Source organism: Acanthaster planci, linkage group LG01 (genome assembly GCF_054643075.1).
Source record: "Acanthaster planci isolate LZ-2023a linkage group LG01, COTS_SCS, whole genome shotgun sequence".
Lineage (NCBI taxonomy): Eukaryota > Metazoa > Echinodermata > Asteroidea > Valvatida > Acanthasteridae > Acanthaster > Acanthaster planci.
The window spans coordinates 8941932-8967617 of NC_141777.1; the positions used below are offsets into that span (position 1 = coordinate 8941932).

Below are 25686 nucleotides of genomic sequence, written 5' to 3' on the forward strand. Positions count from 1 at the left end.
AAATACACACACATTTATGTTTTGTAAATCAAAGCCACGCTGCAACGCAGCGCACCGGGTCTACCAGCTCAGCTGCCCTGGCCATACATGCACCCATGTGGCGTGAAGACGATCATGTATCGATAGACCGCAACACGAAATACATTCAAGTGAATGTTAAGTCGGAAATGCACAGGAAATATAGGGTATTTTTTCGGGGGCACCATTGCCAGGAAGAACGAGGCATACGGCCAGCTTTGGCCACGGACAAAGTGGAAAGTTTCAGGGCACCGTGGCCAATTGTAAGGGCACAGACTGCCATGGCTGTGGTGAAATTTGAGCGCTCAATTATTTGTGGATTAAAGATACACTTTATACAGAAATGTCTCTCCCAACGAGACTTTAGGAAGCGCACAAGCAGATTTGGGTCTCCAAAAATGGCACCTGGTGGCGTCAAACCTTTGGCTTAGTAGGTGGAAATAAGTAAAGAACCAAGGCTAAGTTGGATCGGCCACAATTTGTCAACCAACATACCTCGTGCCCAGGATATCTCCACTTTATCTGGCTCTGTACAAATGGTGGCTATTGAAAGTTTTGGCTTGATGGCATTCATGGGATGCAATTGTTACCTGAATAATTCTTGCAACATTCTCAGTGTAAATGCTAACACTTACCGGTATGCATTTTAAAGGCAGCCGACATACTTTCAGTTGACAACTTTAGAGTACAGAATTTATACTGTCTCTTACAACATCCATTAGGCAGATCCTTAGACTACACCTACACGTACTTAAAGCCGACGTTTGCATTCAAGTGTGATTTCTGTGAGAATTTAAGTCCAGACTTTGTACACAATACATACCACTCAATTGTGACCAGACATGTGCATTTGGGCTTTTTTTTTTCAATTTTTTTTTCAAATTTGTATTAGAAGGAGCACACTATGCTCTTTGCTTTCGTCCATCATTCAGTTTGATGGTATCCTGAATTGTGAAACCAGACATATTGTGGGCGGCAAAAAGGTGAGGGTTCATGCCATTGGATTTTTTTTTTGAAGGCCTTGAATTCAAAAGTGCGACTGTCAACTTCCAGCTCAGTTTATTAGGTTGAGTCAAAAGTATTCTGGGTTTCAAAGAATGAAAAAGTGTCTGTGGGAGTCTGTCCAACTGAGGCGATCTTAAAGTAGGTACATAGTACTGACAAACTGACAACATCCTCATTTACAAACCTAGAAATTCCTCATGAGTTCAGGACCCTATTTGTATCAGTCTGCAAGTCAAAACATGCACTTAATGCACATGTCAAACATTTTTATACACAACAAAATTTCAGGCATTGTTTCACTCCAAAGCAAGCCACTCAAATTGACACATAAACGGTGACACAGTTGGACCCACACAAACTAGTTAAAAACCACATTCATGCACATGGTCACAAAGAAAAACACCATTCTGGACATGTTCAATCGTTCCTGCTCCGTAGTTGGGGGGTCATACACTCCATATTTCACCTATTTTCTGGGTACCAAAAACCCTATGGGGAGAAAGAAAATGTCCCCACAACTGGGTCCAAATTTGCCTAACAAAAAACCTTGTCCCCTTATTACGGTGAATGCCTACCCACGGTTACACATACACTTTTAGCAAGCAAACAACACCCTCAAAGCAAGCAATATTTCTTTGCTTAATCAATCCAATAAGAGAGACAGGTCAATAGCATAATTGCTCTTATTCAATATTCATGGAGATTTCTGTTTGGCATTTAAAAAAGCAAAAGAACTGATTTTTAGTCACAACACTGCAGCTGAATCCTTGCTTAAACTCAAGCACTGTTACCGAGCACTGAAATACCCAATATCTGTAAAACATATGGTAAATGTGAGAATGGTACCACCATATTCAATGCAGCCTTTTTTTGTTTTAGAAGACAAAAGGCAATAACAAAAATTATATGTATATTGAGATGCTGTAAATTGGTGGATACTCGCCAACGCATGATTCATTCAGCAATGTCTGTGCTTAATTAAGTTTCTCTAGAGAAAAAAAAACAGGGTTCTGATGGAAGCACCATTCTGCATCCTTTCCGGGGCTGGCCTCTCAAACAGATCTCTGTTTACCAAATCCACCAGGTTCATTTCTCCAGCCTTGGATTAAGCATGCTTCCCAAAGAGAACACATCCTTTAAAAGTTCTCGTCGGTACAGGGGATGCACATCGACCAATTAATTAAATTATCAAACACAAGTCTGTTCTGGGCATTAAGAACAGGCAGACTGCAGAAACAGTTTCGCTATTAGCCCACAACGCCACACTGTGCAGGTACATTGACTCGAGTGAGAACAAAAATGTTTGGACATCATTATAGTGTTACACTATCGGCCCCGACCTAATGACGAAAAGCTTTCAGCAAAGATGTCAAAGGCTTGACATCCGATCAATATCTCAGGTGAACATCCAGAGAAGGGCATTACTGACTTAATAGTAGTGAGCATAATTGAGTATAATGACCATAATGGCTTCAGTCCAAAAAGCCATCCTCCTTTAACCTCCTGTTCAAAGAAGATGGCAGAACGTGAACACCAAGGTCCTTAAGTTAGACGGTCCACAGACTAGATTATTTGGGGGGAGGGGTTAGAATTCTTGAAATGCAATACTGTGTCTTAATTACGTTGTACACTCCTTTTTCAATCTCCTGAAAGTCATTTACTGTCAGTGTTTTGACCCTCTCATCGTTTACTTCTGCAGACACAAATTTTTCATATTTGCGAGCAGAACAGTGAATTCATAACTTGGGGCATGTGCTTCCCTTTTAAGGGAATAAACATGCGCTTGACTGCTCTTAACACCTGCTCAGGAGTATGCACACTGACAATGTCTGAGCCGGAGATAAGGAACAGTTTACAAGGTACACACCAAAACTGGTGGTTCCTCCTGTCTTCAAACAACTCCAAGACAAGGATCTTTGCATAAACTAAGTTAATGCATATCAACCCTAACCTCCCTTGGGTGTATGTAAATTCATATTCATCAATACCTGGGACAGTTTATCTATTCCTATTGGGCCAAATGTGTCACGTGACCATGGGACAGTTTTTCTATTCCTATTGGTCCAAATGCGTCACATGACCGTGTTTCGACATTTGACAACGCCCCCTAGAAATGATAATGCCGCTGCGTAAATCACGCGCTGGCACATACGAGATAGATACGAGACAGTTTAATCGGGTCTGATTGGTCAGGAGTCTGTGTGCAAGTGATGTGCCACGGATGTGCCAAGTTCATTGAAGGGGATTCTATTGGACAACTTTCAAAAGGAAGATACATGTACCATAAAATGGAAGGGGGTGTCAGGGAAAATGAAAGTAACATTTTAGAACAAACTCGTTGGAATTCCATCATACGGTATGTTGACTTCTTTTGACTTGCGGACTAAAAAGGTATTTACGAATGAGAATAAATATGTGCTTGGCCAGTCTAAACCAACATTTAAGACCTTGCTCAGGAGAACGAACGCCGATAATGCCCGAGCCACAGGCTCCATCCTCCTAAAGCTAATGTTAAATTGATATTTAAGACCAGCCAAGTACATGTTTATTCCCTTATTGAAATTGGAAGATTTGGGACTGTTCCGGCTGTCGACTGCAGGAACACTTTAACCATGAAATCTCATCACGGCATTCCTTCCCATAAAATATAAACAAAGAACCCTACTGGTCCCGTAAAACATTCGTCTTCAAAGACTACCAGCTCATCCTCACATTCTCACATTCATTAGTGAATTTCTTGACGGACGGGTATTTTTTACGTGTAGCAAGTAGATATGAGATGAAGAAATCGTCCTCTTAACACAAGGTTTAAATGCATTGCATCTTGTCATAGAAATGCCAGTTGCCATTAGTCAAATGAGATGCAATGATATTTCAAGGGCAGGCACGAGCACCCTGGCAACTGTTCCTATGGCAAACAAAACATTTGCTTTCCCTCTTCCTTACTTTCTCTGCTCTTTGTACATCTATGCTCTGACGCAGTTATTAAATTCATCAAGAAGCAAAACAAAACAAAGCGGAAAAGCAAAGTTAAGTGACCTTTTATGCTAAGCAACATCATTCTAGAAACTACACAATGAGGTTTAAGAACATTTGTCCATGACAGAACTTTGTACAAAAAAGAACACAAAGAAAAACAGTACAGCACAATGCCACTGGTACATCTTGTGATCTATGATATAGACAAAAACCTGTTATTTGGGGCAAATACTACTGTGTGGGGTTGTCTACAATGGGTGCAACTGATGTTTAAAAAAACAGGGTAGACGAGAAGGCAAAGGGATCTTCCCCTAGTCTGCTGCACATGTACTTCTAAAGTACTCATATACATGTACATGTATGTACCTTTTGAATTTGTGAGCAATGCTTGTGTGAAATAAATATAAATACAGAAGCTGTCTTGAGAGTGAATTGACATGATTTCGAAACTTTTGCAAAGCTGCCCTTACTAAATTTGGACGACGTTATTTTCATTTCTGCATGACAGGTACACAGAGACAGACCAGATGCTCAAGAGGAATACTGAATTCTTCACAAGACGTGCCAACAATGAGTCAATTTTAACACAACACCAAGGAGGGTGTCAAGAATATTTTTCCAAACTTATAAAGTGGGCAGTGATCATACACAAAATAAATAAATCCCACCATCAAGACGTTTCTCTGAAAGATTAAAAATGGAAGGGGGGGTCACTCAAGTCGTGATGCATGTTGGCCAAGTCTTCAGACTGCCAAATGCCAGGAGAGCGAGCAAACATTAGGGGTGGGGAGCCCGCATAATGTCAGGTGCTGCGTGTACTTTGTGGATTTTTTCCCCCCTCTCTTTGATTAATTTCTTTGAGCCGGGGCAGCTGGAAGATTCTTTTCTGATTGAGATGCATAGGAGCTGATTGCACACATGCTCCCTCTCCTTGCCATGCAGGACGGAGTAACTCCCGTTGACGGCCATGTCAACAGGTTGCCTTGTTTGTGTTGGTAGAGAATGAAACTCAGCCGGGGGATACTGTACCTTTCCAGCACTTTTTATCAGGTGCAAAAGAAAAATCCAGTGAGTAATGGCCTCCATGTATAATGCACATAATGGTCTTTGGTAGTACATGTGCATTGGGGAGATACAAATTCAATATTGCTTTTTAAGTCCAAATCAGCCTAATATCTGTACATGTATGTACTTAGCCATACGCAATACTAACATCTTGCCTACATGTAAGCAGGTACAAGTGGAGGGGACAATTACATGTACATGTACTTTGTTGAGTACCTGTATGTCAAGATCAAGTTTTAGGGATAAAACCTTGTGTCTGTAACATTTTTGGCACTTCGGGGGTCGGGTTGGCGAAGTAGTTCTTTCCTCGCCTTTCACCTCTATGGTCCAGGTTCTATTCCCAGCTCAGTCCACATGTGGATTGGGTTTTCAGACCCTACCTGTTTCCGTGGGTTTCCCCAGCAATTTCTTCTCTGGGGTTTTCCTCCCACCTCTAAAATTGTCTCTGCTTCTTATTGTCTCCTCTCTATAGATGTACAGTAGGTGGAAGCGGGTCGTTTAGCGGCCGCCTGAGGTGCCCTTGTAAGCCATTCGCTCAACCACATTTAATGTCTTCACTGTACAGTGCATTTCAACATATCTGTATGAAATTTGTGTTTTCTAAATGAACTAAACGGCCCTCACAACATTATAAGTTTCAATGTGCATTGTCCTCACAACAGAACTACAGGACAAGTACTGTGTGAAAAAAAAATTCAGAGACTTTCCTTAGGTGGGATTCGAACCTTTAACCACCTGCTTATTATCACTCGAGGGCAAACGTCTTGTCTCCCTGAGACTTACTGGTACGGAGAGTCTGTTATAAGATCATGGCATGGAGCCAGTACCAAACCTCAAGTCGACCTGAGATAAATCCAATGCCAATGAGCAGGCTTCCTCATCCTTGGCTTGTCTTTGGCTTAGGACGAGGCATACACCCAAACACATCTTCCATGTCCCATGGAGTCACATTGAGGTGACCAAGCGTGGATTCGTCTCGAGAATTTCTACCACCTCCATTGGGCTCCATGGGAAATGTGATGTGTTTGGTGCACCGTCAATTAACTCTTTTCGTAGGCAGGTGTCCTGTGCTCTGTCACAAATCAGTTCTTAATTTATCGGTTTATTTTGCAAGTTGTTTAAGTTAATATCACCGTCATCTGCCCACAATTAAATATTATTGAACGTTTCTTCAAAATCTCTCACTCCAATATCACGGATCTGAATGTGACATGTAGATCTATACCAGTTCCAACTTCAATTCTATCGTGAACGACACATCAAAAGTTACTTCAGTACTCAGTACTTCAGTATTCTAATCCATTCACACAGCGCATGTTGACAACTTTTCGTTTCAATTTGAACTGAAGATGGCGACCAGTCAACAGGTCCTGTACATTGCTCTCCTGTTTCTGGTCTTTCACGCTGTTTCCTCCTTCCAAGTTTACCAGTTGATAGAGTTTCTTCTGATGATGATTTTGATCACTTTCTTCACGGCCTACCTAATGGGAATGAGCTGTCATTTGAATGTTCTTATTGTTTGTTTGTTTCTTGTTTGTGTGTCCTCCGTCCCCCTAGTACATGTACGTGTTTGTTTACCCGGATGTTCAGGTGTCTGTTTATTTTGTGTTGTATTTGATGTTTGTTAATATGTTTGTCAGCGGTTTATTGTTTGTCTTTGTTTCATTAGTCACGATGTTAATTGATTTATTTATGTGTATTCTCTATTTATTTAGACATGCACATACATATCCCTTTTTTATTATCAAGAGTTTTTGTTTAGCAATTACATATGTCACAATTTAAATTGCATTTTTTTTTATTTGAGCTTATTTATTTCCATTCCTGTAATTGGCGGTATTTCTGCTGTTAGATGTGGCTAATAAACAAACAAATAAATTAAGGACAAGTCATGAGGATGTAGTGTGGACTGCGTGAACTCCCTAGCAATTATAAGAGCCAACAGCAGCTGTGGACCCTTTGCTTAGATGGATGGCTCATGCAAACTGGCCCAAGCATGTACACCGTAAGTCTATCCTCAAATGTGGCCGATCATGTGCCTCTGAGTCAGGGCCCAGATCTTATCGACGGACCCATAGACAAACAGGACTTTTAATTCTCACCACTTGTAACTACCTATACGTACTTTAATCTACATGTAGGCAATGGACCAATATCGTGGTCAAAAGTTAGAACAACGGAAAACCACTCCCTCCCACTGATCGCCAACTGATTTGTGCACAGGGCCCCAATTTACAGTATAGTGAGTCTACCATTTCCCAATATTCAAATAAGAAGAATGGCTTACAACAACACACCACCACCTGCAGTTCATTTCTTCCCGCTCTTCTACAACTTTAGAAGGTAAATGTTGGTGAGTCCCCAGATTTATAAGTGGCTGCAGGTCTCTTCATCTGAACTGAAATTTTTCAGCAACAGCAAACAAGAACTTTCTATGGATTGGCCACAGTACATTGACTGCATTCGACACATGCACATCTTCCTTTTTGCTTGTTTCTGAGCAACAGGATGCAACTTCCCGTCATCCATTCTCTCTCCCCCCCTCCTCCTACCTTACCCCTCCCTCTGGCCTCCCTAGAATAAAGACTTGTTCCAATCCATCCCCACCTGGTTGTCAACTCAACCTGTCAAGATACCTGGTTACCAAACAACTGGCAGCTAGCTTTCCTTCCCCCCCCCATTCTTAAAAGGGAAGTTGTGAAATGATAAATGAACCTCACTGCTTATCAGAAAAGTTAATCTGTTTACATCTGACACTTTGTGAGAGGAAGTAAGGTTGTCATAACAAAGCAGGAGAGCATCTCAGAACCCATGCCTCTCCCCCCTGCGTTCATCATCACTAGATTTAGAGAACAACACTGCCAACTGTTTTTGTACAAATATTTCCAAACACAGAGTGGGATGGCCACTCAATTAAGGTGCGAATTTCACAAGATAAGACAGACCATCTCCTCCCACTTGTCAAACAAGAAGGGATATGAACACGGCAAGCAAGATTGTACATGCAGCATGAGGAAACCACAATCGCTGACGTCCTGAAATCTGATTCCTGATCTGTTTCATGCCAAGTCTGGACCAGCATTTCCAGGTAACTCATTCAGCACACAGCGTTATTTCCAATGAATGCTTTCTCCACGAACATGCCAGGTTTATCTTTTGTCACTATCACTCTTGACAATGTAATGTGCATGTTTGTGGCATTGGTTGACGATGATGGGTACCCGTACCTTTAATATGAAAATGAGTTTACTTGTGACAACTATCTAAATCTAAAATCATAACGCATAATATTTGTACTGCTTTGTTGACAAGTTTGATTTCATGTATGCTGCAGCTGTGAACAAATGACAGAGAATTTTATGACAAAATGAGTACAATTTCTTTCCATTTAAATGTGATAAAATTCATGAAAATTCTTTTTTTTTAAAGAATTTAAAAACTTATTTAAAACAATATCCACATTAGGAGTTATGAGCTGATAAATGTTAGAATTTGACATTGCTTGAACATAGATACAACAATCTTGGAAGTTACATGTATATTCTTAAAATTTTGACATTTTCACCCGTGAGAGATTTGTAGAAGAATGCTTCAGAAAGGCACCTATTTTGGAGATATTTTCGGGAGAGGCACATAATTTGTGTCATGTCAAGTGAAGGCATTTCACCAGAAAAAGGAAAACTTTGTTTAATGAAAGTTTTAGAAAAAAAGATCAGCAAGATATAAAGAAAGATGATACTCAGATGAACAATGCCAGGTCCATTAACTGTTCGACTACAAGGAAAATTGCAGAATGCGCAAAGAGGTGACCCTGTATTAGGCCACATCCTAAGAGACAGAGACCCAAGAGGGGTCAATTACACTCCAAAGTGCTGTCAGGCTATGAATGCAAGGCACATAATCGCAGGGGGGGATCCTCCCGCCCATCATGGATGACTGGGATTCTCATTGCCCAGGCAACGGTAACCATGGCAGCCCCTGGCTGGGATCTAGATGACCCTGATTGCTGGCGTCATGCTCTCTCAGGGACTGTCAGCACAAGCCATTACCCACATGGGCCGCTGGCAGTGATGTTATGCATATTCATGACAAAAGGGGCAGGAAAAGAAAATGTATTTTTTTTTTTTTACAATTGTGGAAAATGCTAGATGTGCACGATTCAAGGCTTGATAAAAAACAGACTTCTCAATTTGTAAACTTTTCCACTGACATGTACCTTAAAGTCTAACTGCTGTCACGTGAAGTACACCCAGTACATGATATACCCATTACGATTCATTCACAAGAACCACCAAAAAAAAAAAAACATTTGCTCGAAGCATCAGAGGACTCTTGGTTGGCAAATCCCCTAAACTCTTCCAAAATGCCATACATCACTGAATTCATTTTCTGCTTCTGTTCCCGACAGCATGCCAATTGGTAGCATTCAACACTTGACTGTTTTTTTCCAAGTGACCCAACCAGCTCAACCAATCAAATCAGCCAGTAAACTCAGAGGGCAAGACCCTTCTGCTTCAGGATGCATTCCTCAGTAGCAGAACTGGAAGTGGAAGGGGCACGACACAGGAAGGACTGTACAGAGATGCCTACAGCTGATGTAAGAGTTAATCAAGGATACAACCGGCATACTATGCGAGATTTAAAAACAGTTTCTCTTTTCACAGTTTTAACTATGAAAAGAGAGGTTTTGCAGTTTTCAACCCTTTCTAAATCACAATATAACAAGGACAGATATTTTACTTGAAGAAACTGGTGGAAACTAAAAGTGGGTAATATATTTCCCTCGGTCACTTCTGACACTATTTGTGACATTTCGATCCATGATTATACCTTTTTCATAATGTACTCTGTACACAAAAGTGGTTTTCCGTGTGGCAACACTCTAATATACATCAAACCATAAAGAAACAAGCAAATTAAACTATAAACAAAGTTCAACTTACCTTGGGAGCAATGCCTTTGCGGACGTCATTGATTTGAGAAAGTTCCAATCCCTGGCCTTCCTGTAAAAAGAAGACACAAAGAGATATCCTTCAAGAAACTGCAACTTCTCCCGAGCACTTTTTCTGGCAGACATCAGCAGACAGACCATTTTCCGCAGGCTAGAGATGATTTGCAAGCCAATGCATGAGGCTGAGGTGTGGCAATGGCCACACATGTCCAAAATACCTGGCTACGGCTAGATATAATCACATGTTGTTATGGAAACTGCGAACTATAGTGGCTCCATCTACTTCCCAAAGACGCATACAATTTTCAGCTATAACAAAGTTCAGATGTGGACTGAGGCTGCGCATGAGAACCAGGTACCCAAATTTCTGACGGTTGGGTTTCAGAAAGGATTGCTAATTAGTGGACTGAATACTCGTATACGAAAAACATATTACATGTGCTTTGAAGCTTGTCAGATAAATCAAAAGGAATGCTTTAAAAGTTTTTAAGGAGAAACTTAAAAGCCAGGCAACAGGTAAACCGAATACTACACATACATGAGAAACATTTGTTACACGTTCATGTCCAGGGGTAGTTGGTACATGTATAAAGTACCAGGTATTTTGAATAATTAAGGTCTGGGTGTTTTGGGTAGGACAAATTGGCATTTTGAATGAATTTTGCACGTATGCTATTTTATTTTTTTCCCAAGAAGTTTTTGGGGTTCAAAAGAGGACACCGGCACATCAACTTGGCTACCCAAGTTTAATTTCAGTAGGGTACCAAATTCACGAACTATACATAGATGCACACAAACAAAGGCTGGCGTATATCAGTACTTGGCACAAAAGCGAACATGGCCGCAAAGTGGTGACATCACATCATATATTTATGCTGCATATTCACAAAAGTCACATTTCAACTGCAAGCAAATTTCAGTGCAAATAGTTTATGATGTCAAGTTGACTTCATCTTGCATCTGCCTGAAGTATGTACATGTGCATGTACCAGCCTTTAGTGTTACACTCTCTCTCTCTTTTCATTCAAGTCCTCCTTCTTCAACCATGGAGGTTCATCTTACCAGAAGCCCCATTCTTGCTCCTCTAAATCTTCCAGGACAGTAAATCTAACCTTTAAATTCAGTGATTTATCACAGTGTCTGACATCAGCACCATCTCTTCTGAGCATGAAAACATTCCAACAACATTTCTCTTTTCTGATTGATTAGAATCCGAGGGTGAATAAACAGTGACACCTGAATCCAAGCAAAGTATGCCGCATACTTCTGTGGAACTGATGTACACGTGTGGGGGGGGGTATATATCTACCCACGATGCATTGGGTTTTGACTGGGTGGAGAGACTCCGCCTCATCCATCTGGAGCTGACAGGATTTATTTGGAGTTTCAATAATCAAAACGCATACTCCCGAGGTTACGGATGAAAGTATTTTATTACTAGTCCTACTGTGGCCAAGCTCATTAACCACCAAGGCTCAACACAGTCAGAGGAGAAGTGAGCTTGCACCATAAACTTGACATTCAACATCATGCTGTGTGGAAGACTTGTCATTTTGTCAAGACTACCATTACACTGTACATATACAGTACATGTAGGTTCCTGTCCGCCCCAAGCTGAAATGCGTCCTCAACAGCGAAGAGACAGGCCTGTGAGAAGTTTTTCTGCTGGGCTTGTACATGCGCTAGGTGCATGCAGGACCAAATGTTCAAACGGAAATTGGTCAAGCCTGCTCAGGGCGTCCAGGGCTACACGTGCATGAACCTGGGATCTAGACAATAAAGAAATCAAATCTGGAATTCAGACACGCACAAAATCGGAACTGTGATGCAGGAGATGCGATGCAAGAAGCTCCAGGAATGGCCATATAAGAACCCAAATATTTATGACAGTCCACCACACTGTCCCACAAGTTCGACACCCATGTGTACCCCTGGAGGCCAATGCCATTCTCCCCCACCCACCCACGCAGCAAGTTATGAATGCACTTGACTTTATGACAGAATAATACTTTCTCTTGTTTATTTTTTGTTTGTTTGCTGTTTGTTGTTGCCATCCAAACAATTAAACATATTTGCACGTGTGTGCTGTTTGGTGAAACCTAACATTACCCATACATGTATGTCATACATGTAACACAAAGACAGTTGTTGGCAAAAACATTTCCCACACAAATGTGTTTACTGATTCACACTGACTGCAACTTTCCAGGATGCTTCAAAATACACTAGGAGGTTCAAAGGATTTGGTAGAATTGAGGAAGGTAAAGCCCAACCACAAGGGGACTCATACATGTACAGTGTAACTTCTTGAAAGCCCATACAGCTACATGTATGTAAATTATGTATATACACATGTACAAGGTTCCTATCCAATGGCAACTTTGCATATTTTATACAACTTGGGAAATATTAGGCTTAAAAAAAGCACCAGATGGTATGGGTTTTCTGCAATTGGGTGCATAATTATTTGCATCTACATGTGACTGATAGTTGATAACCAGCATAGACGGCGACCTATCAATAATAACCATGATCACTAAAGTTCACGGTGATCTGAGGTATCGATATTGATGCAGACAAAGAGACACCAGTGGAAAGTTTCTCATCCCAATTAGAATCTGATTCCCCCCCACCTGCAACATTTTCGTCTGCAATGATGAATACAAACTGAAATCAAAACACCTCGAGAGCTTGGCATCATGGGTCGAACTAAATGAAGTCTCCCTGGAACAAAGGTGCAGACCAAAACTGGGAACCTAGGAACAGTCTGATGCACAGATGGTCCAGCTCAGCTATAATACTCTGAAGGTCACAGACTCCAATCTCCATCATATTAATAATTTTCATTGCTGGCCCTGGGCAAGTGATGTTATACTGTATACATGCATATGTGCAGTGTACATATACTCTATATGTATTGAACAGTCAGACTGTTTTGCCAAGGCAATCTTTTCCAATATTTCTTTAACCTTTTGTTGTTAACAACAATTAATGCAATCAGATTCTATGTACACGTACTGAAATTGTACGCCATGGGTAATAGATAACCGGTGTGTGTATTTTGTAATAAAGTGTTATATATCCATGGAAATTTTTGATTTTTTAAACACACTTTTAAAAACACAAAACTTGTCAACACTAGTTTACTGACAAGCTTTAAGATTCAAGATTAATTTATTCAACCAATGATTAAAAGAAAAACAATTAAAAAAAATACAATGATAATAATATTTCAAATTGGAGTCCTTTTTTAATGATCCCAATACACGTATTGCTTTTTGCAGGTTGTGTAGGGATTTAAGTTGCGGTTGACTGACTGGCGCCCCCAAACAAACAAAGAAACAAATTGGGAGACCACAGACACAGGGATGGCTAGCTGAGGGACCAGAAAGTGGATGACACCACTGGTGAAGAATTTCACTGGCTACAAGTTCACACCCCACTGTTGCCACTTTGTTTCTGGTCAAGTACAAGATTCACAATTGCACTGCCCGTCCAGCCAACTGCTGGCAAATCACTGAAACAACGTCTACTTAAATGAGATTTCCTGACCAGCAGCGAACAGGCACTGCACAAGGTTGACCTTGTTTGTACTCTGACAAGTACATGTACACATATAAGAGCCTTAAGTCAATTTGATGTCCCATACTCGGAATAAAAATAGACCTCTCCCGAAATTAAAGTGAAAGAAACAAGGATGCAGCAAGGAGGCTTTTTTACGCTTTCCTCTTTTGCCGTCATGTGCCCGAATTAAGTGATTCAGAGACATGAAAGCTCACCTAGGCTGAGTGGCAATGCTCTGACCTCTGAGAAAAATCAATGAGCTATGAATCGCATTATGGGAACCGACCAGCCAGGCTACACTGGTGATAATCTGTCCGCTTAGGACTGAGGGAAGAACTCAATCAGTAAGGAGAAAAAAATAGATTTCATCTTCCCGTGACTGGTCGACGAAACAGAGAAGGGCCCAAATTCAAAATCCAATTACAGTCCCTCATTATTTTTAAGTGTCCCTCCTTGATTTAGTTTAATATCTGGTTAATTCAATCAAGTACAGGGTACATGTAGGTGTGGGATGATTCACTGAGGTAGTGACAAAAGCCACGTTAGAATGTTGGAAAATGTGGCATCGAGGCATAAAATTGGCACTGAAATGCATGGCCATAAAAAGCCTGTGGAAGATGGGCAATTTTAGGCTCCAGATGTTGTGCCAGTAATCTGTGGATAACGTGTCTGGCTTTCAGGTGTAATCGTAGACAATGCAAGTCAAAAACAGCTGCCAACATTGGGGATCATAATAAAAGGATTTCATATAGCAAGTAGAGATGTTTTACTATGAACACAAAAGGCTGTGTTTCAATTGCCCCATAAATTTGAGTTCACTATGTACATGTACATGTACATAATGAACCCAGTATCAAGATGTGTATTATGAAAAAGTAGCAGGGTTAACTTATTAATCTCTGTCCTATTAATTCCAACAAAACTGATTTGAAACTGAGTAGGAAATGAGATTTGTTGCGATACTGTGGGATATAATATCCGTTCCACTCTAATGTTCTATTCTGTTGGGTATAATAATGGAATTCAGAGAAGACATCAGAATCAGGTCGGGGTTTTAACATCAGGGAATGTGTTCCTTTACATTGTACACTGAACTTGCTGATAACTGCATGATGTGGTCATTGAATTGCATTCATATTCCAAAGGTGTATGCACATGGGTGAACATTTGAGAACCCACCACTGTTTTATATTCCAACAATATAACTGAATCTTCCTGTTTGTAACCACGGCACGGTTATCCTATCAAATGCTGAAAACCAATTTTGTTTGTTTATTTGTCGAATTCAATCACTTTGCAGATCTATCCAGTGGATGCCCAGCACAATAATTTATGAAGACGATACAGTGTAATTTCACAGAAAGGTCATACTAGACACACCCCCTCACAAATAACGTTTCGCAAACAGATAGCGGATTCTCTGATAGTTTACATGGCCACTGCCCAATTTTTGTGTGTGAGCCATTCCAACAGAAAACGGCTCTCAACATTGATGTAAAGCTCTAGTCTGACCATTCTACAGGAGGGTAGGATGTGACTGGAATCTGCAATGAGTTCACTGTCAAACATTAATCTACGGGTAAGCAAGACGAAGCGTTATGGAATATTGTCAGTGACACATGCAATTCATAATTCACGTTACAGTCTGCCTTTTTGTGGGTATCACCAATAAACATACTGGAACTTTACACTGAAAAATTGGACGTTTGGCAAGAGCACCATATATAACTTTTCATATTTGTATCAAAACACGTTACAGATTAAAGATTAAAGCCAAGAACTCATTAGGGCTTAGCATAACCAAACAAAGACAAAACGACAAAGGTGGAATAATATCCCCTCAAAAATGTGCAAGAGACACACCCTTATTTGGGTTAAGACGAAAAAAATGAAATAAGGAAAGCAAATGAAAGTACTGGGCACCATATGCATGTTTAATACTTACCTATGGGGGTATATTTTTGACAGTGTTGGCAAAATTCATGGAAGCTTTCTTCTACAATTTGAGACCCAACCTAATAAAATGAGTCACAAGTTGTCAGAACAACTTCTCGTCAGTGAAAGACAATCTTGCACCCTCCACATTTTTCACCCACATAATGTGCACTTCTATTAGGACACCAAACTGAGCGATACATCAAAACCAAGAACTCAGGATGATCTTTCTCATGAAGACTAAAACAGAACTACATGTACATGTACCCAAAATGTGGCCTTATGACTCAGTATATGCGGGATCCGGTCACATTTACAACAATCTAGCAAACTTTTGAGCCCCGGGCTTAACCAAGAAAGGTGCAATTTTCCCAGCAACGAAGGTTCCTTTGGTAGGAACTGCACTTCGCAGGTTCACAAACAACTATGGAATGCACGCATTATGGTTACATCGCTACCAACAAACTGAACACTCCCATCCAGCAAGGCCCTTTTCAACCAATGGGGGGATGCCTCTGCTCAAGGCGGATACTGAGAGAGTGAGATGCGGCCCTTGCATTTCTTGAGTTGTCTATTCCCTCCCCCCCCCAAAAAAAAAACTGCTGACATGCCACAAATGCTCAGCAAATTAAATAGCATGGATCCTGGTGTACCAGCTGGGTAACATTACCTCGTATTGGAGAGATGGTTTCGATGATAAATTGTTCTTACTCCGAGTCCAAAGGCTGCACACAGGTTGGTCAAATGGATTTGGGAACATTCGGGCTGTACTATTTTCCAACACCGCACACTGATTAATTGCAGCTGAGATTCTGCACAACTGAGAAACTAAAGTACACAATGTGAGTTCATGTACACCTTGCATATACTGTTTGCACCGTTCACAGGCGGAGCTTGAGGAAGGGGAGGGGAGGGAGGGTTGGAAAGTTTGAAGGTGATTGGAACAGCTGTGACTGAGCAAGAGAGGTGAAACTTGCCATACAAAAACCAGGCTCTCGAATTATCAGTGCTGCATGCATCATCAAAAAAATGATAACGATGCAGATGAACAACATGAAATTCCACCACTTTTACTGCCTGCATCAACCAATACCATTTAAAGCTTTCTGCAGAAAATGGCTTTACTTAGGATCACTGTGAAGACTGGAACTTAACAGCAGAGAAGATGAATGGTTGAACTTCAAAATTATCTACGTGTACTTCCACCCTCTATTGGAATGGTGGATCGCATATCTGAGGGGCATCAAACAACACCCATATTTATTACCCTCGGTTACTACACAAACAATGTCTGGCATAAAATATGACAGCTTAATTTAATTATAAATACATAAAAACAACCAATCCATCTGCAAAGGAATATTGCCACACCCACTGTTTCTCCTGATGCAAAACACGTTTAAAAAATAACGAACTCTCCATGGTATTAGCCTTTGATACAGCAACTGTGTTGCAAATACATGTACTTACTTCCTGTTGATTAATTTAAAGGAACCAGGAAATAGAAATATTTTTATAAATTTTACTAAAAACCCTTGAAATTGCATCTTTGCGTTTAAGTCAATTGGGTTTCAAATCAATTGGGTTTCACCTTATTAAATCTTTGTTTTGCAATTTTGACCCATATTTTGATGCGTTTTTGCTTTTTATGCTAATGCTTTGCATATTCATGAGCAGAACTATGATGTTATCCAAGGCACTGAATCTCAATGTTGCACTGATTTGTGCACAGAAAATTTCTAGATTTTTTTAACCACTGCTATGGCAGATTTAATTTTCTGTGGCAATTTACTGTTGTGTAGGTATATGGCAATTATCAAGCAAAAATCCATTTAACAGAAATGTTCCCAGATAGCAAATTTGGGATTCACAATACCAACTTAATAAAGATGATCTTTGAAGCTTTTTTGCTACTAAACTTTTTTACTTCTTTATTTACTAACAGAGTAAGTAGAAGTTCTGCTTTCATTGCATGTCTGCAATGCTCCCTGGGGTCTTTCAAGTCAACAGAATATCAAGTCAAATCCATTCTTCTTTATTAACTTATTCTAATTTATGCATTAAGTAATGAATGAGTAATGTATTGGTCCCATACGTTGTCGAGTCCATAAATACGTGTACATGTACCCGGTAACTTGGACTTGCAACAACAAAAAACACTAGGCCCAGCAAAAAAAATCTCTGACCTTAAAAGGGAGTCTCACTGAATTGAATTCCTTCTTCCCCATTTTGTTTCCTTTTTAATACTGCCCTTTAGTTTCCTCTCGCAATCAAACCTACAGGTACCAACGTCCAGAGATCACGCTCATAAACCTGTTCCGTATCCCTCAGGTACGTGTAACCGTAACAGTGCTAGTAACAGCATTGTACATGCACAAACAGTTTACATGCAACTTTCCAATTTTGTCCAGCGTTGACCGTTAGATGAATTTCAAAATTTACAGAAAATGAAAACACACCTGACTCTCTGGATAAAAATAATCATTTTAGCCAGTAACCCAGATGTACTAGAACTTTAGTTTGCGCATGAAGGTCAAAGAGTTTCACACAAGACAAACATTTTAGCAAGAACTGAGTTATTTAACTCACTTTTGTTCTTCTTGAAACACTAAGGCCATGTGTGACAGATTTCTGGAGTTATGGCTTCATCTGTTAGCAGTGCGTCCCCTCGTATCGAAGACCTGGACGTACATGTACAGGTACCTCCGGCCAACAATCCAGTTGCGGCCTGAGCACCCTATCCATACCAGAGTTAAATGGTTTCCCATTTCCTCCCCACCTTCAGCTCATCTCCCAACCTCAACCTCCCAACCCTTCCGCACAGTCCAAAAAATGGTTTCAGCACACCAAGTATTTCTTAAAGGTTTTTATACATGTACATGTGTATCTCAAATTGAATTTAACGACACTTGGGCTCTGTCATCATGGGCAAGCTTCGTTACTTTTTGCTGGAACTGATGGCTGGTTCTGTAGCAACAGCTGATCAAACCTCTCTGAGTAATAGCTGGTCACAACTGTAACTACTCATTTGTCAATCAAAGCCCAATGATTTTAATTTATTATCTTGACGTGGATCCCTTTGAACGGTGTACATGAATAAACGGATTTATACCCTTGAAAAGAGCTGGAACGGGGGCACAAATGAACACGACCAAAGATTTCTTTCCGAGGAGCTGTTACTTTCTAATCCCTGAACGTGGATGGAGGGGAAGGGGGACAGGTGCATCATCAGACCCCTTGACTCTCATGCGCAGTTGGTGATCCATGTGCGAAAAGCTAGTTTCTGACAGGCATCGGGTGAGGGGCTGTCGGCACACATACGACACGTGATGAATACACTGCGTGAGCTGGGTGGTTGGTGCATGCGCAACGGCAGATGACACCTCCCCCCGTAATTCTGTCAGCTTACAATCCCTTCTCCAGCCTCATCTCCTCTCTCTGGCACCGAGGTCTAATTTGCTGCAAATTAGGTGTTGGATGCATAAAAATTGAGCTTACTCTCAGTAAGAGAGTTGGGAACCGTGCTCGCAGACATCCTCTGTATAATGAATTCCAGTTTAATTTGAATTTAATATTCTTTCATGAAGAACGTGCGCAACAGCTTCACAGAACTACACATGACTGGACCAAGACTGAGATTTCAGGGATACCAGACTGAGATTTCAGTCTTGTTCCAGGCACTGGTCACATCACTGAGGCACACAGCCGACTGATCATAGGCAAGATCCAAGAGGAGAGTCAGGTTGGTGTAGAGAGGCTCTTTCCTCGCTTTCTACATGGACCTCTGCGACCCGGGTTTCGAATCCCACCTAGGTCAGCATGTGGATTACGTTTTCAGTCCTTTTCTGATTCCATGGATTTTTCATAGAATATTTACATACAGGGTTTTCCTCCCACCTCTGAAACGGAACATTGCTTTGTTGTCTTAATTATCACTTCATCTAAATGTGCTGTTGAATGAACAGATATAAATAAATAAAAGTGATTCATAAAACCTTGGCTTAGCATCTAACTTTGGCGCACTCTAACTAAGCTTTCTGATTTAAGGTTTCCTACTGTTCATTTGGTCTGATACAGACGTGTGAAATCTTATATATGAAGGCCGAGGATCAGAGTGATTGGAGGTATTGAAAATTTTTTAAAAAGGCTGATCGTTAATTTGAAGTGGCTCTGAAGATACAGTAATGCTGATAATATTGCTGAAGACAAAGTCTTGGCAGTTCCCTGGATTCATGGCATGTACCGTACACTGCACCATCCAGTATTCCTAGCCTGATTACCAATGAGGCTGTGTTTAGGTACTAGGTACATGTACCTGGTGGGCTATACATGTATAAGTTACCACACTGAAAATTGTAGGTAGCACCTGTGTGTGCACAGCTCCGTGGGGGTTATCGTCTGAAACTCTGAGCATTCTTTCAACAGCCTTTCAAAAGGGAAATGTTGAGTTTCCAATGAACAACAGGAAAGGCTTGTTCAAAGGGTTTAAAACCTAAATGAGACTTGGCTTTAACACATTCAGGACTTTCATTTCTTCAAAATTTGTCATTAAGCTTGAAGGAAATTTGAAGGGAATTCTTTTTTTATTAGGCTTTTAAAGAAACTACAGTTTTGCAGGACCCAAATCTCAATTACTATTAACCAGTCAAAATGCACCATCCGTTTAGCATAATTCCTGTGCGTGCAGAAAACAATAATGAAATTTAAGTGTATGTCATTTAGGCATGCAGCATAATATCGACTTTGCCCAACGGGCTAATAAAAAATTGCTCTCTGCTACAGCACGAAGATGAGGCTGACGGTTGGACTGTATATTTCTCCACGTTTCATTTATGTCCCAATCATCTCCATTACAGCTCTCCATGAAGCCATAAATTTTTTCTCCTTTTTTTTGTGGAGAGGGACCTGTTTGAGGCCACTGATTCACTGCATGCTAATTTGCCAAGCGCCACTCACATTGTCTTTCAACCACAAGGCTTGTCTTACATGTAGGGGGGGGATTCGGCCTGTTCTACACATTGCTAATCACCCTAACACTGTCGTGACGAGACGTCGGAACCCAGGTGGTCTTGCATTACACGGCAACACAACATGCAGTTGCCAGAGAAAGCCAGCAGGAAAGATGCGTATACGTTACATGGACTTGCCTAATTTAGGCTTCTGAAGGGGAAATTTGAGGCTCGACAACCTAAGAATATTGCCTCGAATGCATGCATACTTGCTCCAAGTATTTTATTTTTGTTCGGAACAGTAACCATGCTGGTCTTGTGTCTGACGTCATACGGTGCCGGTACTTGCATCATCACGTCTTGGGCTTGAATGATACTAACCACAGGAATTTTATTTTACGGTAGCTTGCTCACACTTTCACAATTACATCCAGGCAGATTTGAAAGAAAACATAAAGACGCCTATGTGTACATGCTAGGCTGAGTAAACCAAAACAGGTTCTCATCCAACTTTTTCAGAGGAGGCAGCTTGTTTAACGGGAGATTTTTCCAAGATGGCAGATGACTTTTTTCAAATCTTTCACGGATACTTCCATGTCTAAAGATACTTTCACCAGAAAAAAATAATGTTACAGCAGCAACACACTGCGGGGGACCAGTCATGGTAAAAAAAAAAAAACACACTGCATCACATTTAGCAAATACATGACATGTACGTGAAGTTCATATTGTGCTTAGCACAGAGTGTCTCACACAGCTGGATAAAATGACCACAGGGCTAACTCACTGTGCAAAGTGAAGCCTGCAGGGGGCAAAACATGAAATTCTGTATGGCTGTTGTACAGCGTTTATTGGTATCGGCATTCTAAATGACGATCAACGTAGCTGATATGCTAATAACTTGACAGTGCAATCGGTAAATAACACAAATGCCAGTGCTGAGGCTTTTCACATGCAGTGCATCATGCGAACAACAGTTTTCATATTTCTGCACTGCATTTAAAGTATTCATTCAGAATTCATCGCGTCTTAATTCATGGTGTAAAACAAATATGCGCAGGAATTCAAAATGTCTATGCCCAGGAGGCATCAAAGCTTCTCCAGTTGGGGAATGAGTTGGCTCTCCACTAACTTAATATATGGTAGCTCTGTGGCTTAAACCACTTAGCAGGTTTAGCAGGTTTCTGATAAATGGAACCAGTTTATCAACTTTTTCTTCTAACAAGATTCTGTTTGAAGTGTGGTGATAAATGGGAATAAAAGTGCAATGGGCCGACCTTTAACCCCTCCTCGAAAACCCCAATGGTATTGTGGCAGCTGCTGAATTCGCCTCCTAATTAACTGTGTCTTCAGTTCCTCCAGTAGTCACTCAGGACACGACAAAGATTACCTTGTCACGCACAATATTTATTCCCTATGCTGTTGCCCCATGGCTGAATCCAACCCGGCCAGGCCATCAAATCAGGCGGCCTTTGTCGGATCAATCCCAGCCATTCACACAACACCATGAAATGCTACCGCAGGCGTAAATACCGCATACCCACTGTGTCTCGTGGGAGGAAAAGTGAATATCCGTTTGTAAATACTGCAAAAAATGTACACAATACGGGTACCGGTACTTAGTACCAAGCAACAAGGTAACGAAACATTCATGTGCTCTTCATGGACACTTGGGCATTCCTGGGGGCATGCATACATGTACTGGTATGGTACTTTAAGTGGAGACTACCTTTTTTACTTATAAAATGCCGTTCCACGTAATACTAAATATATGGCTGAAATGCCAACCACTGAAATGCCAAACGACACCTCTCAGCAGTAATGTGCCAAACTGTATTCTGAATCTGAATTCCGAGAGAAACAAAGAGCCAAACCATACTTTGCAAAGGAAGACTCATAGAAATTTTTTTTTAAAGCACACACGACTTGCAGAGCTAAAACTCAAATGACTAGATACTGACTGCCCATCTTGAGACTGTTCAACAATGTCATCGTATCAATTAAAATACATGTGCACAAATGGCAAAGTTGGTAATTCCACCATCTTAAGACAGTTTTCTTTAATACCCCTAACCCCTTGGTGTGCACACAACTGTATCTGCAACAGAAGGATCCAGATCACCGCGGTTAAAAGGAGCAAGCCCAATACTTCTGTCTGATAGTCTGATTCATGACAGGTGTAGACGTAACATGTACCGGTACATGTATACATATGCCCACGCATGCAGATCCCTGTCAAAGCAAAATATGAGAACAGGCAATGTCAGTCGTCAGACTCAAAGAGAGAGGGATTTGAACTGTGGACACAGGTTTGACAAAGCAGGTGAAGACAAATGTTTATGGCTTACCCTTCCTTCGCTCTTCCAGATGATGAAGAAGGCATACTCATCCACTCGGAAGAAACAGTTCTGCTCGACGGTGCCCGAATCCTGCAGGAAAGAGAGACAAAGAAAAAATCAGAAAACTCAACATCGAGCTGAAATGTATTTCAAATGAAGACAAAAGAAAACCTGTCCAGCAACTACTTCCCTTTTACTTTGTCTCCAAAACCCACAGCAGTGTTCCACTGAAGGTTTTTTCATTTTGGACAGAAAATGCTTGTAAACAAACCTTACTCACGAAGAAACCCAAGAAATCGTTGGCTGCTCCCCCCAGACTAGCTGTATAAAATGTAAACAGCTGAGTAGGATGGCATCAAACTATTTCATCTGGCATTCTGAGCCTCCCCTTTTTTCTCTTACCTGACTTACAGCATTGAGGAGCTTTTAAAGATGCACTAGAACAGAGTTGAAAAATCGAAATAACTTTTTTTTACCATATAAATGATGTCTCAAAGTTCCCAGCAATGCTTCTTTTTTGCAGTTTTTCATGTTGGGGTATGACGTAAAATGACTAATAAAAACCGAGAATTTTGTGTCTACAGATCGCCGTTTTGAGAAAACTTTCGTTGTTCTTCTCTCAGAGAGCGCTACATAAAACAGGGTTCCTGGTCCCTGTCCAAAACCAACGTCAGCGTAATACAAATTAACCATATGCTACTGGGGAGCCCAGTTTCAGGCACATAGGCTTTATACACAAAACCAGGGAGCCTGAAACCGGACAAAAGAGCTGGGCCTTGTAACAAAAGACCGTAATCAGAACAAAAGACCAGCTGCTGGGAATTGCCATCATTTCTCAGCTTGCATTTATCGGAGGTAATCCGTCATTAGTTTGACACAGTATACCACTGTTTTCAGCATAGCGCGCCTGCGGATTAGCACCACAGACAAAAGTGCTCCAGCCCCCATCGATGAGCGATGCAGTACCACTGCACGTTAATCCAGCTGCATTTGAAAAGACCCCCCGGAACTCACTGGGAACAAAGGACATTACGTAACACTTCAAAATTCTGGGCTCCCTTTCCAAGGCAGCAGGCTTGGCTGAAATACTCGGGCTTCAATGGAGGTTGCATGTCAGATTAGAGTAGTCACCAGACAGTCATTCGTGTAGGTGTAAACATCCATTCAATGAAATTATGAATACTTGAAAAATTTTGAAAATGGAAAATCTTGAAACTTGCCCGTATGTAGGCACTGCATTTTTAAAAGCACCTGACAGGAAGTGGTTAAGGAAACCCATGCAAAGTAGTGACGTACATGTATTTGGTGGTAGCAACCAGCTAGCAACGCAACCTTGCTAGTGCTCAGCTCATAGATCAGCGTGTGTACATGCGTGGCACAACATGCTCCGACATGTTCGAGTGAAAATACGGACAAGAATTTATGATTTTTCTAATTCTGCCTACGTCTCACAATGCCAACAAACTGTGTGGTTGGTAGTTGTACCAGAACGTCTTTGAAGAATCGTGACATCAGCTTAATAGCTTTTCACTATGAATCTTCGTTGCAGGCCTCAGATAAATCAACTTCCTTCTCGTCAATGCCGTGTTCTTCCCAGACATCTTTGCTGTCAGACATTTTTTTGTTACTTTCGCGATGTACAGTACATATACGGTGTACACTCTTTGCAAACGTGTACTCCACACTACCCTAGCATTGCGCCGATTGAGTACCACCTCCTATGTCATCATTCATACGTGCATTATGCAGGATATGTAAATTTGTTGATGACGACACCTCCAGTTTTGAAAAAGGCTTGTTCAGCCTAAACAAAAGGGCCTAAAATTCTGTTCTCTTTGAGACTGAAGAAAACATCAGAAATGTTTTGTTAGCAAATATATGTGAAAAATTACAACGGTCCATATCAACTATTTGTGGGACAAAATCACAATTTTCCAATCCGTTCTGATGCAGCTTTAATCACAAATTTGAAATATTCATGAAAGCAGACAGGTTTTTCAGCTTTCAATTTTACTTCAAGTTCACAAAGTGAAGAGGTACCAGTACCAGTAACTTTGTTTTCAATTTAATTTGGTTATTAAACCTGTCAACGTCTACTGTGAGAGCAAGGCAATAAGAGGAAGTCAGAGTATTTACATGGCGCACCACATGCACATTTACATGTATAACGAACAAAACTTCTCATTCAAAAACACCAATATATTTGATCATTATCCCTGCTCATTGGCTTTGTAAAATCTGAACGTTCCCAAAACCATCTAAGCTCCCTGGAGAGTATACAGCACAATGCTACATCAGGTACGTACAGCTACAAACTCTGCCCTCACAAGTATCCATTCGGTGCTGGGGAGAAAGAGGAACGTAGGATTAAAGTGACCAGCCCAAGATGGCCATGTGTAACCAGCTGCTGGATTCGAACCCCCCACATTATTATCGGGAGCTGCAAAAAAAGAGCCTTCACCAACATGCAAGATTTCCTTATAGCTCATTTCCTGTACTGTCTATTTAATCGCCACTGTACATGAACATGGATGCATGAAAAGTTGACAAAAATAGAAGTCCTAACCAGAATAAAATCAATTAATAATGCAATGACAGCAGCAAGACAAAAAAATGAATGTAATACGTTCCTGTATGCAATGCATTCAAACTGTTGAAATGGTTGTAAAACACTTTGGAAACAGCAGTAGGTTTGCTGTATGTGTAGTTAATTGGAAAAAACTACCCTCATTTTTCCCACCTTCAAAGTATACCGTTTACGACAATAATACAAATGAAGGTACAAAAAGATGTAAACATTAAAACCTGGCAGTAACTTTTCCAATTTAAATTGGTTACTAACAAAAACAAACAAAAATAAACAGCAGTTTACAGGAACCCT

The 25686-nt window shown here is 40.8% G+C and overlaps 1 protein-coding gene across 21 annotated transcripts in view; it reads right to left on the reverse strand.

Annotated features, from left to right (window-relative positions):
- Positions 1 to 25686, reverse strand: part of plcb4 (phospholipase C beta 4) — a 131944-nt gene that overhangs the window by 73297 nt on the left and 32961 nt on the right. For all 21 annotated transcript variants that reach the window (XR_015427495.1, XM_087144947.1, XM_087144942.1 and 18 more), the window contains exons 3-4: positions 22815 to 22895; positions 10011 to 10070 (exon numbers count right to left, since the gene is read on the reverse strand). Coding sequence is in view for 20 of the 21 variants with exons in the window: in XM_087144947.1 (XP_087001073.1) it covers positions 10011 to 10070; positions 22815 to 22895 (141 nt within the window). In the remaining variant the exon portion in view is untranslated. The remainder of the gene's footprint in view (positions 1 to 10010; positions 10071 to 22814; positions 22896 to 25686) is intronic.